The sequence below is a fragment of the Rhagoletis zephyria genome, unplaced genomic scaffold (assembly GCF_001687245.7).
Source record: "Rhagoletis zephyria isolate East Lansing unplaced genomic scaffold, Rhagoletis_zephyria_1.1 Rzeph_scaffold_03100, whole genome shotgun sequence".
Taxonomy (NCBI): domain Eukaryota; kingdom Metazoa; phylum Arthropoda; class Insecta; order Diptera; family Tephritidae; genus Rhagoletis; species Rhagoletis zephyria.
The window spans coordinates 4,507-22,731 of NW_016160184.1; the positions used below are offsets into that span (position 1 = coordinate 4,507).

The window sequence follows — 18,225 nt, forward strand, 5'->3', positions numbered from 1 at the left end:
TAATTCGTGGACTTTGCTTGACGATAAAACACTTTCTGATCGGACTACTATTGTGACGGAACTTATAGCCAAAAAGCGTTAGAGTAAAGTTTAATTTTTAAATGAAAATTCTGCAATTCCCGGATCATTTTAAGATAATGTGTGCACCCTCGCTCATATTTAAATATAAAAGGCTTAATAAAATTCATAATTTTTGTATGTACATATGTATTCCTTCAAAGAAGGACAATTTTTGCGAGTAACTGACGTACTTTTCAAACTGACTAGGACGCTTTCTCAGGCCAAAAACCTGACAACACTCGGTGTAAAGAAACCGACCATCAATAGAAAGGATATACATTTTAAAGGGAGAAATGATTACTCAAAACTGTATGTGTTGGCGAATTAAATGAAGTTATCTGTTCACTTCTGAGACAGAATGGACGTGAAGACTTGAATGTTGTAGTTTGCGATTATTCTGTGGAAAATTCGGTCTAAAGGCTAGACAAAGTCTGATAGATACATTTCTGCCATTTACCTTTCTACAACGAAAATTTTAGCCATATAATGTAGGATCCAATACTTGATAATCTCCATAAACGTTGGGCCACAGTGTACAAAATTAATATCATTGGCAATTTTGGCATTGCTTACATTTCACTAGACCTTCTGTGGCAAGTGATGCTATAAATAAACTGCTCGTTTTTTGCGCTTATGATTGTATGCAAGTGTGAGTAAATGCCTTGACATGAGGTCCCCATATCGGTAGTTTATGTATTTTGTTTGGGGGTGGTACCAGATGTATTTATGGGGTGGGTGATTATTTCTTTCAAAAGCTTTGGTTTTTACAGATTTTACTTTAACTGTTCGTTAAAACCTTTCTACTGCATATAAGCTTCTGCTGTTTTTGAAGATTTGGTATCTGTTCATTTAAGTTTTTATACAATCTTACAATTTTACACCATTCTAGCTCCTGCTCTTGCTTCAGCTGTGTGTTTTTGTGTTTTAGAATTTAAACTTTGGTTTATTTTATTATACTTTAATGGCTTGCTCATTAACTTTGTCAATATTTTGTTAAGATTTTGTATTTTTTTTATATTTTTTTCGGTTTCTGTTTTTTGTTTTTGTTTTGTATTTTGTTTTTTTTTTTCAGTTTAATACCTAATAAGTTATCTATTATCGGCAGTTTATTTCTTATGGGATTTTTATTTTTTATAAGTAAATAATTTCGTAAGTAAAGCCTAATGAGCAAGAGTTAGCGAAAGCTTTTTACTAGCTAAAAACAAATGTAGAACTTATATGAAAATTTTCTAGTACTATGCAGTTCTTATAACAAAATGCTTTGGTTTGTAACTCTATATAAAAATAATTTTATGTTTAGAAGTTGAGAGTTCTTGAAGACTGTTTCCATCGGTTTTTTTTTATAGCTTTTAGAAGGCGTTAGTTTTTATTGGTTTTTGTTTAATTTATTGCATTTTAAATAATAGAAAAGCTCTGTATTTTGTTTAGTTTTGTCATTCGGGTTTTGTAGTTTTTTTTTTGTATCTCTATGCCCCTAAGTTTAGTTTACTTTCTTTCTTCTCCTTCTCATCATTAGTGAAATCTGTCGAATCCTTCGTTAACTGTTAAGTTGGATAAGTTATATTTTCTTTTAAAGTTATTTGTGGCTACACAGAGTTCTTTATCTTTAATATGTAAGTCTCGGTATAGATTCGAGTCGTCTCCTCTTCATCGCTCTGTTAATCACAGATCTAGGCTAAGTTTGGGAACGGCAAGTAAAGGTGGCAATGAGAAAGGTATCTGCGGCCACCTGTTCGAGCTTTTATGCCATATAATCACAAAATGAGATCATTAACTATACTAGCTTTGCAGTTTAGAAGGAAGCCATTTTCTGGCCAGGATATTTCAGTGTTTTTTTTTTCTTAATATTCCCGACTTTCCGTATCTATATGCAGGCGAAACCAAAGGTGGTTACCGAGAGAAAAAGTTTGTTCTGGTAAAAAGTAAGACTGTGAATGGTAGCTTTTGATTTAAAGTATTGGATCAAAGTCTTTGAAAATTGAAAATATGAGAAATTTAGTTCTCCAATACTATTTGAAAGTTATATCTGTATTCGTTATATATGTACATATGTAAGAGTACATAAGTCATGGCACTTCAACAGTCCACTATTGCTGATCCATACCCTACAAGAAAAATAGCCGCCAATTGTTAACATTTGCCACATCGAAAAGACCTGGCACGTAATTTGTATGTTAGTTGTAGTTTCATGTTCCTTCGTAGTTCAAATATACATACCTAACCCTTTCACTACCTAACCTAACTACCTTACCTAACTTTCACTATCATAGTTACTATAAGTGGGTGGTTGCAGAAATTCAGGTAATTTTCTTGAACGGTTACAAATCTATTCAACAAAAACAGCAAAATGAAATATTAAAAAAATTGTGCCTATTGCGTTATTTATTTATATACATTAGGGTGGATAACTCTCCGTGGGAAAAAATCGGTAAGGGGTTTTCATCGGCATTATAAAATTTATTATATTTTAAGACTTCCGCCGAAATATTTCGGAAAAATATATAGATTTATGTTAGCAGGAACGATTTAAAAACACACCATGAAGCTATTTTTTTTTTTTATAAATAAAAGCTACTTCGTAAAAATGTCTTTTCCAAAAAATCACCTCAGATCATATATGTAATACTTCTATATTGGTAGTAAGCTAACATCTCAATGTGTAAGCATTCCGAAATCAAAGCGAGACAGTCTAGTTCCGTTTTTGTCAATGTATTGTGTACTTGAGTGCCGTTTTTGTAAATGTGTCGTGTACATGTTTACTTATAAACGTTTGTGTTCATTTTCTTTCGTACGTGTTTATTGATATATCTGTACTGTAGTGTTTTCGGACGGTACTAGCTCTTACTGCCAATATAGGAGTATTACATATGTATATGACTCAGATGAAAGAAGAGTTTAAGCTTAAAAGGTCTGCATACAAGTTTTGTCAATTTTAAATCGGTCCAGCTCACGTTAATCTTAATATTTTTTTTGATGGGGCTTCCTAATGTACATAATAATAATAATATATTGGCGTTTACACATATGTTAGTGTTTGGCCGAGCTTCTCCTCCGACTTGTGGCGTGCGCGTTGATGTTGTCACACAAAGTGGAGGGACCTACAGTTTTACGCCGACTCCGAACGGCGATTTTATTTTTATGAGAAGCTGTTTTTCATGGCAGAAATACACTCGGAGGTTTGCCACTGCCCGCCGAGGGATGACCGCTGTTACGAAAAAACCTTTTTTCTAAATTTTATTTTGCGATGTTGCTTTGACCAGGGCTTGAACCCAGGTGCTGATGTGTGAAAGCGCACATTGCTTACCACTACACCACAGCGGCCGACCAATGTAATGTACATACATACTAGTTATTCCAGTATTTATTTTGTGTTAAAATCAGGGATGCATTTAGCAATGTTTGTTGGCAATTAGTGCCATACACAATGAACTCATTGAACAAATCCAAGCCAAAAAGATGTTGAAACCAAGCCAAAGGGAGTGTGAGCTTTATATTCAATACACTGGAAAAAATCCGTGCCATTGCAACATTTAACTCAAGACCAGGAAAATTTGCCTTGAACTCGTTCCAAAGTGTAGTTTGTTTTAAGGAGCACAAATTCGTAAGCTATAACCCAGGAAATTCATCAATTTATATGAATAAATTTCAATGATACTTAAATGTATTTCAATAAATCGAGTAAAAGAACTGAAATTTTAAGATAAAGCTATTTTTTTTAGAAAAACCGCTGTTGAAGTGCCGAAAAATTGCAAAATGACAAATTGCAAAAAAAAAGGTTTGAATCGAATTTGGACATAGTTTTTCCGAAGAAAAAAATCACAATTCGTCTGAGGAATTCTAACTTATGTCGATGAGTTAATTAGGAATGAGTGAAAAATTAAAGAAAAACTCAGTTCTTCACTAGCAAGCACTTGTTTTACCACAGATACGAAAATCTCAATCTATGAAATTATTTTACATACAATAAGTGATTTCATGAAGGAATCCACATTTAAAAATCAATATCCCAGATTCATCATTAGCCAGTCTTTTGTCTCTTAGCACTTTAGGCGTTCTTTTCTCAAAAACTGAAATACGACCAAATTTTGTTCAACCGTGATAGTTTGTAAAATTTTTGCGATTAAAAAAATTTTAGTTTTTCAAACCCCAAAATTTTTTTAAATTTTAAAATTTTTATAGATGCCTTTTTTCATACCTAGAACAAGATAAAGGTGTGCCCCGTACAAAAATTGGATGTTGATATTTTTAAGAATCCCCTTAGGGGGGTATCGGAAATAATATAAATAAATGTTACAAGCTGTTCGTCTGCTGAAGCACGACCACTTAAGGCAAACTAGTAATGAATTAAAGCTCGAACCGATTCTCTAAAAGAACTATTTAGTTTCTGCTGAACTCCATGATTCCCCTAGCAGTGAAAGGGTTAAGACATGCATATATGTCTGTACATAGATCGGCAGCGACTTAGTAAATATCGTTTGCATGAGGTTAATAAAAGTTTAGTTTTTAGCTATATTTTTCTAGTTATGGATTTATGAAAGTATTTTTAAGTTTCGTCCCATTTGGCAAGGCCATTTTCTTGCAGAGTTCACAACTTTTTCCGAGTTTACTACTCGGCGCGTTCATATACGTGTGCCAGTACCGTCTCCTTGTGTTTTTTGTTTTCCTAAAATGTCGCCATTTTCACGATAGGCTTGCGTTAGCAGTCTTTTACCATTTCTAGTTTCGCTTTAAATATTGAGCGCCTTTTCTCTTGCGATATTCTTTTTTTGCTCTACTTTAATACACAGGCGGTCGATTTGCTTGCAATCGCATAATTTGCTTCATAACTACATATTTGCTATTATTTAGGCTATCATTTTTTTTTTGCATGTTTCTGTGTTTTTGTATGACTATGTTTTATGTGTATCTCTTTGTTTAAATTTCTGTGATATTTTCGATGTTTTTTTTTGCAATTTATGAATTTAATTTAGTTAGCTTGTTTTGTTGCTTCCATATTTGCTTTTGTGTAATTGTTATTATTAAATTAATTTTGCTTTAATTTCAATTTGAATTAATTTAATTATTTGTCTACTTAAATTTAATTAAACAGCTTTTGTTGTCGTTTCTGGCATCCAACGTAACATTTCACAAGGCCAAATTAGAGCACGTATCGTCTTTTTTACTGAGATTGCAGCAAAATGGAAGAAATATATGGCGAATTGGAAAAGAAACAATTTTTGTTTTATTCAAAAGCAGCTCAAGCATGCAAACTTGTAAAAAATATGTATCGCTAAAAAATTGAAGTTCTTCTTGCTATAAATATGATAAATACTCGAAATTTTGTACAAAGATTTTTAACAACAATAGTGCTAAAACTGAGCAGAAATTATAAGAAGTAAAATTTTGAAAAAATTATCGAAAGTGATATCGTGCAAAACAATTAAGCGAACGGCAGAGAAGTCAAAAGAAATTAAATTAAATGATAAGCGTACGAGTATAATTTATTGTGAGCCAAATNTGCAAAACAATTAAGCGAACGGCAGAGAAGTCAAAAGAAATTAAATTAAATGATAAGCGTACGAGTATAATTTATTGTGAGCCAAATAGTAGTGAGTAGACCAACAAAGCTCTTTAAATATTTCAGGTCAGGTCTAAATTACTAAACTAAAATTAACTGCACTATAAAAGTGCATACCAAACATTTTTCTAAAGGTTGTGAATGAAATGCTTGAACATTTAGTGAAATTTTATTAACAATTAGGGTTCCGGTTCCGGTTTTTCATACCAAATTGAGTAAGAGTACGAGGTTTAAGTGGTAAAGAGACATTTACGCGTTTACATGAATCGCCCAAATATTTAAACTTCTACTTTTGCATTTCTTTTTAATTTTGGGAGAACCCTAACGGGATTTTTATCTAGTTTATATTTTTTAACAATTATTTGCAGTAACAGGAGAATCGACTTTCTGCGAAATTGCTTCTTTCTTTGCATTTTGCCTTAAACAATTTAACATAAACAAAAAAAATTAAAAACTTCTCTTCTAACTTTGATTAGCCTTCATTAAAAAAACCTTGCATATTAAAATCAGTTGAAAATTGAAGGTTTTGCACTATTTTGAACAGTATACTCCAGTTTGGCACCACTGTGCGTCTGTCTAGCGGCTCGCCATATAAAGTAAAGGAAATGTTTGTGTGCGAAAGTATCTAATTATGCACAGGGTTTGGGATCCGTCACTTAAAAATTTCTTTGGGAGACGGAAAATCTTTAAACGATTTTTATCGTAAGAACAATGGCATACATTACAGCCACCCAAGAAATATGATGACGACCAAAGATTGTCTAAATGAACTCTAAGAATGGGCTGACGAGCATTGCCACCGTTACGACATAAGAATCATGCTTGGAGGCTTCAACTTCAAGGTTGGCGATGAAAGTATTTTGGCACAACAATCAAACAAATCAGCCTCTACAATCAAACGTCCGATAACACAATGAGGCTGATTCTTTCCGCCGAAGCCCGAATCATGGTAGGCTGTAGCTCCAAGTTCCATGTTCCATCGCTTCGATCGAGTTAAATCGAAATTCGAAAGTGTGAGCAGCTTGAGATACTGGCCTATAGCGTGGACGCCCGAAAAGTAGCGCACAGAGCACACTTAAAATAGATGATGATGATGAGCCGAATCGGCCGATTTGGCGAACTTGCCATATATGCCAAGCTCCCCGCGACTTGCTTTCTGAGCCTAGGCTGTACGGTCTAATTGAGCGTTTTGTATGAAATAATAAAGACGATGGACGTTGACGAACTGATTAAAACTTATCAGTGTGGCTCTAGACCTGGTAAATCTATCATAGATCGGGTGTTCATCTTCCGCCAGTTCTTGGGAAAAATCTCCGAAAAGAGCATCGACACACATCAACTATTTGCCGCGTTCAAAGCTGCCTTCGATAGCATGAAAAAAATTGCATTTATGCCACGATATCTGAGTTTAGTATCAAAACCATTACGGTCTTAACAACCGCACTATTTGATCTGTATTGATCTGTAATGTTGGATATGGATGCTTCACTAACATAACTATTGACAGTTATGTTTTCGAAGTTGTAGAGGAAATTGTCTACTTGTGAACTATCGTAAACATAAATAACTATGTGTGCCTGGAGATCTAGGAAAGCATCTCGCTCTTGCCAACAATTGCTAGTTTGGACTCAGCAGGCAGCTGAGATCATTTGTAGTATCACAGCGGGCCAGATTGAGGGTCTAAGTGTGCTGGTGTGACCACTCACTGCCACTTCAGTCTAAGTTAACCTACAGCGCCAAACAAGAAGCACAGAAGGAAACATGTGAGAGCTTTGTTCGTCGAATATGTAAAGACCTATACGAATATATATAAAATTAAATGTGCTATTTAGTGTAGAATGTGTTTACTAGATGCCCGAGTATTTTTGTTTTTGTATTGCAATTTTACACAAGTTTATGTCAACTTTAATCAAAACTAATTGAAAGTATGTATGACATGGTAGGTATACACAAATCGAAAATACTTAGATTGTCGTTATCAAAAACAGAAAAAAGGTCCCAAAATACAAATTTGAAATTTTGAATAAGTTTTAAATTATTTATGTTAATATTTGCAATTAATACCTATTTCGGGATTTTACCAGTAATACAGTCAAATTTGGGCCGAAAATGAGTACAGTGAAAATTTTTTGCATGACGTACAATTATTTTTTAATACTGTGAGGCTAGTCGCTGTTAATGTAATACTGGATTTGCCAGACTCAGGGGATTGTGAATTCGTAGCCATGTTGAAAATAAATGTGGACAGTGTTTTTTCTTCCACAGGGGAAGAGGTATTTTGGGATCTCAACTAAATTCAACCCAATGTTAGTTTTTATAGCTGGTAGTCCAACTCTGGTAGGATTTTGCTCCATCTCATCACATATTTTTTGGGTAAAAGTTCTTTTTGGGTAAAAATTCTTTTATTTTTCATGAAATATTACGTACACGTATTGTAACAACATTTAATTATTATTCTTTTCTTAAAAATAAAATTTGAAATTACTTTTAAAATTTTTGTCGCATCTGGCCGGGCTTAGACTAATAAATGTAAAATGAAGAGTTTAATTCGTTATTTTCATGTTGCAATTTTTGCGATTTATGAGAAGATGTTTTTTTTTTTTTGGTAGTAAACTACTCAGGAGTTGGAGGAGAGAACTTAATAAGGAAAAGTGAAAAAGGCCGCTTACATTCATACCTTTCAGGATTTCAATTAAAGTAAAATGATTTGACAATATTTTTCCAAAAAAGCCACTGTATAAATAGTTTTTATAACTAAGTGGCGTGTTTTTCTTTAATATGGATATTTAGAAAAAAATGCAAACAAACCACAAACCAAAAAGTGACCACTTGTGATCAAACGGATGTCGAGGGTTAGGATTTTTTCAATCAATAAAAAATATCATGTCGATTTTTAAATGGCTTAGTGCAGCAATATTTTTTTATGGTCTTATTAAATTTGCAATTTTTCGCTGAGTGTTTTTAAAATAAATGGAAAAAGGGTTAAAATTCATATCGGAGCTAAATATTTAGTTTGGGTGAATAAAGCAAAATTTTACGAGTAATAATTTTGTAGAATATTGAAATCCTTTAGCGTTCTCACGAAACGGTAATTTTGACCGCTTTTTTGGATAGCTTAAATAAAATGGATTTGGGAGGCCGTTAGGGTGTTAAAATGTTCTATAAAATTATTCGCCGGAAAATTTGACTAGGGGTATTCTCTAACAAATTTATGAACAAAATATAAAACAAAGCATAACAAATTGTTTGCATTTTTTTCAATTTCTGTGCACTTTTACGTTCTTTTTATAAGTATTTTGTTGAATGATTTTTTGGAACAATTTAACTCTCAATCGAGCTACTAAATGCGATTTTATTCAGACTTTCTATTGAGTTAAAATGTTCTGCATAATAATTTCGCTCCGATTTGAATTTTAGCTTTTCTCCCAGTTACTCCACATAAATTTGACCTGAGAATACGAACAGATTTTGCGGCTTTCCTATATGAGTCTGGCATCTTTATTCAGGGTGAGAATCATTCCGCTCTGGATAATGAACCTGAAATTGTTGCACAGTGTAAGCTGCTTGTTTGGTCATAATTATTTTTTGCCACATATTACCCAAGCTACATTTTAAAAAGAAATTGTGATAAGGTCGAGCAAACTCCTCTTGGAATTTGACTGTACTACAACGAATTTGTCATTTTAAGATATGCTTGTGAATAAATATTCTTAGGGTGTTATATGTAAGTAAGCATTTGTTAGCAAAGCAAGAGAATATTTAAAAATATGAATTTCCAAAAATAGTGACACAGGACCTTTTACATTGACAACGACACATTTGTTTACTATATACCACACGATTAATGACATGTCTGTTTGTCTTTATTTGATAGGTGAAAATTAAATTGGAAATATGAGTATCAAATTATTCACAATCTAAGAAATTACACTCTTGAAAGTTAGTAAACACATACCAGTGGCAGATTGACAAGCGCGAAAAAGTGCGATTTTTATAGAAATTCAACTTTTGATCTGCACAAGCAAGAATTGTTTCAAAACATTAATTTACTACGCAATCGTCTTGAACTAAATTTGAGTAGTAAAAAAGAAAAACAAGCATGTACTGGATAAGAAATAACAATTAAGTACAATGTATTAACCGCAAAAAGAACGATTTCTCGAAAGTCATATTTTTCGACTCATTCGTTTCTTGCGTGAAGCCACTGATATGTTAGACAAAAAAATAATAATAATACATCAAGGATCTAAATACAATACTTGGCTAATTATTTTATATCAAAAGTAGTAGTTTTAGTGACAGTTTAGTTTTTTTTGGTAGGCACTGTAATTTTTTATGCGTTCGAGCATATTTTGTATGTACGAGTAGTATTTAGAGTGGTATGCACGTAAGTACGTAGTAGCAGTTTTGTCATTATAACAACAACACAAACGTGAATACAATCACTTTATGTACATACATACGAGTACGTACATACGTATGTAGATACGAATAGATATATGTACGCTGGTACATAATTATTCAGTTATATACAACACACATAAGTACTAAATAGTTAGGAGATGGTTGCAGGTTATTAACACACAAACAACAAAAAAACAGCTTACATACATATGTATATAGAACTTAGATACTAAGTTACTCATAGGTATATCGACATAATTTATTGCACTCACCCAGTAGTCAAACGTCGGTTTCGATACTAACGGCCAGGGCATTATTATGCCTTAGCGTTGTTGTTGTGGTGGTTAGGTTATTGCCACCGGTGACGCTTGTAGCGGATTGCTTATAACCATTTTGTTGTTGCTGCTGCAGTTGCAGCGCTTGTTGGTGTTGTTGCTGCTGCTGCTGCTGCTGCGACAATTTCGGCGACGCCTGCTGTTGTTGTAATTGCTGCTGCTGCTGCTGCTGCTGTTGCTTTTCGATCGATTGTTGTTGTGCTCCTAAAAATGGAGCCACCGCACGACCAGGATGCATTTCACTTAATCCTGGCGTTGATTCAACACCATCATCCAAATCCATCATATCCGATGAGGATTCAGATAACGATGATTTCTTTAAATGTTGACCTACTTGTGAATGTACGATTGGGGTGGATATCAATTTTGTGTGGGGGAAAGGACAATGCGACAGGGAGAAATGGTAAGGAGGGGAATGCAAATTAATTGGATTTAGGTGGATATGTATGCATTGGGGTAATGCGACATGGTTTTGGGTTGCAAAAAGGAAGTGGTTGAAGCGGCGGACGAATGACGGACGAAAGGTTAGTTAGATGAGAGAAATGGTTAGTTAAGAGAGAAGAGAAGGGAATTTGTTGAAAATTAACCAGAAAAGTTTGCAAATACATCGCAAAAATACTTCAGAGAACTTTTACATATTTTCTAATGTGATTAGTTGAGTATGTAATAATGGGTGACCAGATGTGTGTGTGTGTGGATGCATTGATAGTTCATGATGCTCATATTTATAGTTACATATATTTTTCCCTTTCCTTTGAACATTTTAAAGCTGAGGTGATTATATATATGTTTTTGAGTGTAGTATTTAATTTCTGACTGTGATTTTTGTTTTAGCTGGAAATCTTTGAAATACTTTAACTGCTTTATAAATCGAAAATTTTTATGAAAATGGCACTTTATAAAGCTTTTTAAATCTATTTGATTTTTTATGAAAAATGCCAAAGTCTAAAGCAGTAACTACAACTAGAATCGAATCAGTTGATAATAAAAACCTTTTTTTAACTTGAAAGGGGGGAAATCTAAATACATACACGCTTTTGTTGAAAAATGTAACAACTCGTGAGATTTCCTAATAGATACATCAGGCTCGAAACGACCCACAGTGTATCGACTATATGGAGCATGTATATAGGAAAAATTTTACTACAGCCGATTACTATATTTGAAATTAGTTGTTTGGGCGCTATGTAGGAGTTATATAAAAAACTCATATCTGCAGAATGAGTGGTACGGAACAAAGACCTTATTAAGCACCGATTATAACCGGTAATACAATTTAACGGTCTTAGCTGCATACATAAAGGAGTACTTTTATCTGAACAATCAGTGGTAGAGGAGATAACGAGGGAATATGGTGTAAGATTTCATGTTCCTAGCTTCATAAATGGAGAAAGTATTACAAAAAATCGCATATCTCAACAATCAGTAGTCTGATTTTGCTACCAAAATTCATTAACTCAGAAACTATATGAAATTCTCCAAAACAGGCTTCTAATTTCCAGACCTGACATGACCTATGTACATTTCCAAGTAAATTTTGTTAAAAAAAAAAAAATACCAAATAAATGCTAAATGCATTCACGTGAATAAACGATGACACTTAGAGAATTGATTACGGGTAAAAAATAAACACTTGCTTTTATGGGATCAGCGCCAAACGCAATCGATTCTAGTATTTTCTTTTTGGAAATGTACCATTCGTTAAGAATGATGTGGAATTTTGTATTTGTCACTCTTACTTTCTCCTCTCTAAGCCCCACAGTTTTTTTTTTATCAACTGACACCATCACTTCATTCCACCTGCCTCCATATAGTCGAAACACTGTGCGTCCTGAGAAGTATTTAACAATCGGTGTATAGTTTTTTTGTATTGTAAAACCAACTGGGTAAGAAGCTTTTTTCATTTTGAGATAGCAAGAAGAAGGACGATACAAAGAAACCCAGAAGCCCTAATTACCTTTACGTGAAATTCTGTCTCAGTTAAGAAAAAAGATTTGAGAACAATCAAAAGGTTTCCTTTTAAAAAAAAGGTTTTTACTATGATATTCTTCTTTCCGTTCTTTTAAATTTATTTAGGTACTGAAAAATTTGGCCTGAGTAAAATTTTGCGTTATTTATTAGAAGTTTTGGAGATACAGTATTCTTTTAATCGACAGGAAATGTCTTCCATTCTATGATAACTACATATGTATGTATTTCGGAACAAAATTTCCTCAACATCCTTATTTGTTATCCAAATATGAAAACTATTATTCTAGAGTCCACAAATCTTTCTGAATTATGCTTAAATTATGTATGTATGTGTGTTTATGAATGTATGAGTATTAGATAATTTTTTGCGTTTCATATATGGATGTATGCATGAATATATATATGCACGTACATATTGTCATTTGATCAAAAAGTACTTACCTAATGTACCTGGTAAATATGGACAACTAGTAACGTGATTAAAGTTTTGGCTCTGCATCTCCTCTTGATCCGTTTCGCGGTGATAGAAGTAATTGAAATTACTGACGATAACTGGTACCGGGAGAGCGATTGTCAAGACACCAGCAATGGCACACAGTGATCCCACGATTTTACCCCAAACACCGACGGGTCTGTTGTATCGATATATCGTTATTTTTTTGGCATTTTTTGTTCAACATTTTTTTTTATCACGTGTTTATTATTTTCATTTCATTTTTAATTATATACATATATTTTTTTTTTGCAGTGTAGTTGATTTACGTTTTCATACGTTTGCATGTGATCAATCATTCATTCATACACATATGATTTACGTGCGACAAATATTGATTTAATTCGATTCGATACGATTTTGATTTCGATTGCGGTAAGTTTTTTTTTTAAATTAATTTTTTTCGGATTTGTTTTGTTTTTAATTTTGATTGATTAAGTTATTTTTGATTTGGCATTGAGATGAAGTACGATGTGTAACGAACGAGAACGAACGATAATAAAATGAAAATACAAATATATAAAAATATAAAGTAAAATTCTGAAACTGCTTGGTTTTATTTTTTATTTATGTAAATATAAAAAATATTGATAACAATATATATGTAGAAAGAATGTAATAACATATGATGATAAAAATACGTTAAACATGTAACGAAAAGAAAAGTTTAGTTACAAATAACGAAATACACTACGTTGAGAGCTTTTGTTTTCGAAAGAACGGGGGGCATAGAGATGTTGGAAACGATTTCTTGTGGTAAAAAGAATAGATAGTCACAAAAAAACTTTTCTTTATGCATAAAGGGCCGTGAGAAGAGCGTATTGAATCTACATATGTACAGAGTTGTTTTATGAGCAAAAAGTGTTATTGGAAGATCTTAGAGCTTAAAACGAACGGCAGCGTTGATCCGGATTAACTCGGACTTAATCCGGATTAACTCGCACTTAATCCGGATCAACTGCAGTTAATTCCCGAGTTGATCCGGATCAACGCTGCCGTCTGTTTATGCTTTTACATACATATATGTCATATATGTATATGCAAGAAGATACAGCATGAGTGAAAAGCAAAACTGAACGTGTGTATGTATAAGTGTGTATGTAAAATGTGGAGTATGTAAACCAGTGGATATGCCTCTATTTAGTTTAGGTGCTTTCAATTAAGATTATAATAAATAAATACTTATGCGATAGTTTACGAGTTTTATGGAAATGCATGCAGTATGGTTGGTTATGGATGCTCTTTTTTATGTCTTGGTGTATATAAAATGGACTGAGGTACATAAATAATTAGTTAGTATTTGGCTGTAATGGACTCAGGTAGGTGCTTAAGTCATTAATAATTTGCTGATAAGATGTTCGGCGGAGGTACATATGTATGTACAGTCACTCACAGAAGTATTCGCAAGTTAGTTTTTTTACAATATTCAAAATGTTTTTCATCATAAATATTTTTCATCTAAAATATAGCTCATTCCATAACAAAAACCATATAAATAATTCTTGCAAACTTTGTGCAAAATTCATAAAAATGAATCAAACTAAAAAAATGTTCATCAAAAACTAAAATTTTTTTTCAGAATTAAAAAACAAATCGGTAAGCAGTTTTGTAGCCCGTTCAAGCAGCTAATAATTATAATTAATATTATAATGCAGATTTGATAGATTTTTTTTTGGCGAGGTTGCTGCGCATTTTCTTCCATATAAAAATAGATTTTGTTCATGCCTTATATACAAAAAAAAAATCTAAAAAATCAGCAGTAATTTTTAACTGCTTGAACTGCAAACTGAAAATTTTTCTAAAAATTTTGAATAAAAGTTTGAAATTTTGATGCAATTTTTTAGGTTTGATCCATTTTGATGCAATTTTTTTAAGTTTGATTCATTTTTATGAATTTTGTACAAAGTTTGCAAGAATCATTTACATGGTTTTTGTTGTAGAGGAGCTATGTTTTAAAGAACTAAAAATTAAATTCACGAACAAGATTTATTTTGGAAAACATTTTGAATATTGAGAAAAAACGAATACTTCTGTGGGTGACTGTATGTATATGGATTGCATATAAGAAGATGATTATCCTAACGTCAGTGAGTTTCAAACAAAAAGTAAAATTGCAGTTTAATGAGAAAAATGATTAAGCTTGTTGGATTCCAGGCTAATTGACCTAATGTGGTTGAGTGCAAGAAAAAACTAGAATCCAAAAAGTTTAATTAACCGGAATTGACCATCAACTCATAATCAAATTGAGAGAAATTATTATTTCTAAAAATATTGGAACCTGTTGAAATCAGGGTCCGAAAATAGAAGGGAAATTACAAGGTTTTTATTTCTAGATCAAAGCAAAATCGTTAATTATGGCTTATCTTTTTTCTATAACAAAATAATCGGTTATTTCGTGATTATAATTTTTTTTTCGAGAGAATGACAAAATAATCGGTTATTTTTTGATTATAATTTTTTTTTTTTCGAGAGAATAATAGTTATTTTATTTTTTCGATAATTTTTAACTGTTATAATGGAAACTAAAAAATGAAATATCAAAATAACGATTACTCGTGATCGAAAAAATACAAATCATAAAATAATGGTTAAACTTGATTAGAAAAATAAAATCCGACTTCATCGATTAAATCTTGACTTTTATTATAATGATCGCGTTATGGTCCCTGGCTTACACATATCAGTGATGTTAACCCAACTTGGCATTGAATTAAGGAACTTTGTGAATAAATGTCTCTGAAATATCATGTGTGTATGTATTTTGCAGTTTTAAGCATAGTTCAGAATAGAGACGGCCATATAGAGCTTTTACTCTATGCGTGCTCATATTAGATCAGCGATGGGCAGAGAGAGCTTTTACTCTGCATCCGCCTATACAAAATATATAGAAAGTTTAAAAGAGCTTTGCCCGTGTGCAAGGAAGTGCCCATCACCGCCTTAAAACTGTATTAAAATAAAATATTTATTTTTGAGGTGGAGGAAGTTTATTATAACCTTCTAGTTTTAAAGAAATTAATCTGTACTACAGGTATGGAAATATTTGTTATGTTTGTTTCGAAAGAATGAAGTATCAACTCTTTCGACGATCCAGAGCTTCTCTGAGGCAAAGAGCAGCTTCTATCATGATCCTATCAGAGAGGTAGAAGCTGTTAGAAATTAGTACTTCACTACTCAGAAAATTTACCAGGCTTATGAGTATCCCAATGCGCCTGTAGTAAATATGTATGATCTTAAACGCTTAAGAAAGCTTATAAAAGAATAATTGAAGCATTAGCACGGGAATTCTTATAGGGCATTACAGGCTGAACAATTACTTGTCAATAAACTGGGATTTTAAACATACGTGGGAACACATTTTTTAACTAAGGGCGCGATGAAATCTTGAGACTTAGGCTATATACTCAAATTTGTATCGACAACTGGATTAGTAGATACACTGTAAGTCCATGATTGGGCCACCGAGAGGCCTTAGATTCGAACAACTCACAAAATTAAAGCTTGTAATCATAGGCATTTTTTGTGACACGGACGAAGAGGAATTAAAACGATAGGATGCAAGAATGTGACAAATGATGTGAATGCAAGAGAAGAAAATGTAGCGATAATAGCGAATGCACGTGTTTCATCGCTCAGGAATAAATAATTCTGTACAATATGTATTGCATATTTGCATATAATATTTGAAAATATATACATTGCACATAAATGAACGCACATAAAAGCATTTACAAATGAGCACATGATTTAACATTAAACCCAAGAAAATTAAATAATAATAGTTTCTTAAAAAAATATACCGAAAGGAAATAAAAACGCACAATAACAAATAACAATTTCATAGATAAAAGCTCCATAAAACAATAAAATGTTCTTTCAATTTATTAAACGAAAAGAACCAAGTCGAATTTCAGTTTAAACAACTTTTTGCAAAAATACATAATTTTAAAGCATAAAAAATGCATACCATGCCCACATGCACAGAACAAAATTAGTAAGTAATGTATGTTATATTTTACTTAAAGTTAGTTAAGGTAAAAGGCATTAAAAAATCGTCTGCGAAATTTTAAAGTAAGGTTAAGTAAATGACTTGATTTTGAAGTATTTAGGATATTTTCGAGGATAAAAGGGGTGTAAAAGTAGTACTCTGATTTCTGAGATACATACATAGGTGATTTGATACCACATGAGTGTTTGAAGTGTGCAGTGGTATTTACTGTGTCCCAAATCGAACCAGATGCCGTATAAATTTGGTTCAAACATTTTTCGATAGACGTTCATACAAAATGTTTATCGAGATTCCATCAAGACAATTTAAATTTCGCCTACATTCGACAATAGATTTTTTTTAAAATAAGTTTAATGACTTCTAGCGAGCTTTAATTTACTGGCATTAGGGTGGTACGATAGGGTAGGAGGAGCTGAGAAAGCGGTACTTGAGGCCAATTAACTTTAGAACAAAGAAAAATGGCTTCCTCGCGACAATAACATCTATGTATATAACTTTAAGTTCCGACATTTGTAACAAGCAAATTTTACAAAACATTGACACCACTTCTTGTAACTGCAATTCTAGCTATGTACCTTGGTAACGCTTTAATTTATGCAGCAATTCAGCTATGCAGTTTTGTAGAAATTCTGGTGTTGCATAGATCACGCAGGATAGGCCTGTTTGTCTTTAAATTAAGATCCCTGATTTAAGTAAAGAGAATATTGATTAAAAGATACTCTTGTTGAGTGAATACAAGTCTAACTTAAGAAGAACGCGCTTTAGTTTTCTTTCGTAGAATTTCTTTCACTTTTCCAAGCTGAAGTGACAAATAGATGTGTGGATAGGAGTTTGCGAACATTAAGTTCCAGCCAAGCTGAGGTTAAAATCCTGCGCAAGTTTCGAATTACTTAAAGTCAACTCGGAAATGCAAATCACGACTGAGTTATATTGTAAAATACAAAAGACTAACCCAGCTTTCCTTGGCTCCCAATTCCTCGGCCAAATCCGACAAACGGTTGTATTGCCACATAACAACAAGAAGAAGACTTTATTCACAATCAGTGATGATTGAGATAAATAGGTGTGACTAAAATTTACTTAAGGGGAAGGGCGAATAGAATACAGAGCGGGCTTGGGTCCAAACTAGCGGTCCTAACACGCAGATGGCGGATGGAAACCTTTTATCCTAACTAAGGGACTCGCTTTAGGGATAAAAATTATCTTTCAGAACGTAGTGTTTCTATACTCAATTGCTTAATGAACGAACTGAAATAATAGAAAGCAAAAAGTAGGTTTCTAACAATTGGAACTAAACGAAAGTACTTTTATAACTTTAATATTTGAAACATCCAAATTCTTCCTTAAATGCTGGACAGAAGCCATGATAAACGAAAAAAATTAAAGAGGTGAGCATAAA

The 18,225-nt window shown here is 32.8% G+C and overlaps 1 protein-coding gene across 1 annotated transcript in view; it reads right to left on the reverse strand.

The window, feature by feature from the left end:
• Positions 1 to 4,136: 4,136 nt before the first annotated feature.
• Positions 4,137 to 18,225, reverse strand: part of Sh (Potassium voltage-gated channel protein Shaker) — a gene marked incomplete at its 5' end in the record, with an annotated part of 54,301 nt that continues 40,212 nt past the window's right edge. Inside the window, 3 exons of the mRNA XM_017623259.1 lie at positions 4,137 to 5,221; positions 10,294 to 10,686; positions 12,769 to 12,959. Coding sequence (XP_017478748.1) covers positions 10,301 to 10,686; positions 12,769 to 12,959 — 577 coding nt within the window. The remainder of the gene's footprint in view (positions 5,222 to 10,293; positions 10,687 to 12,768; positions 12,960 to 18,225) is intronic.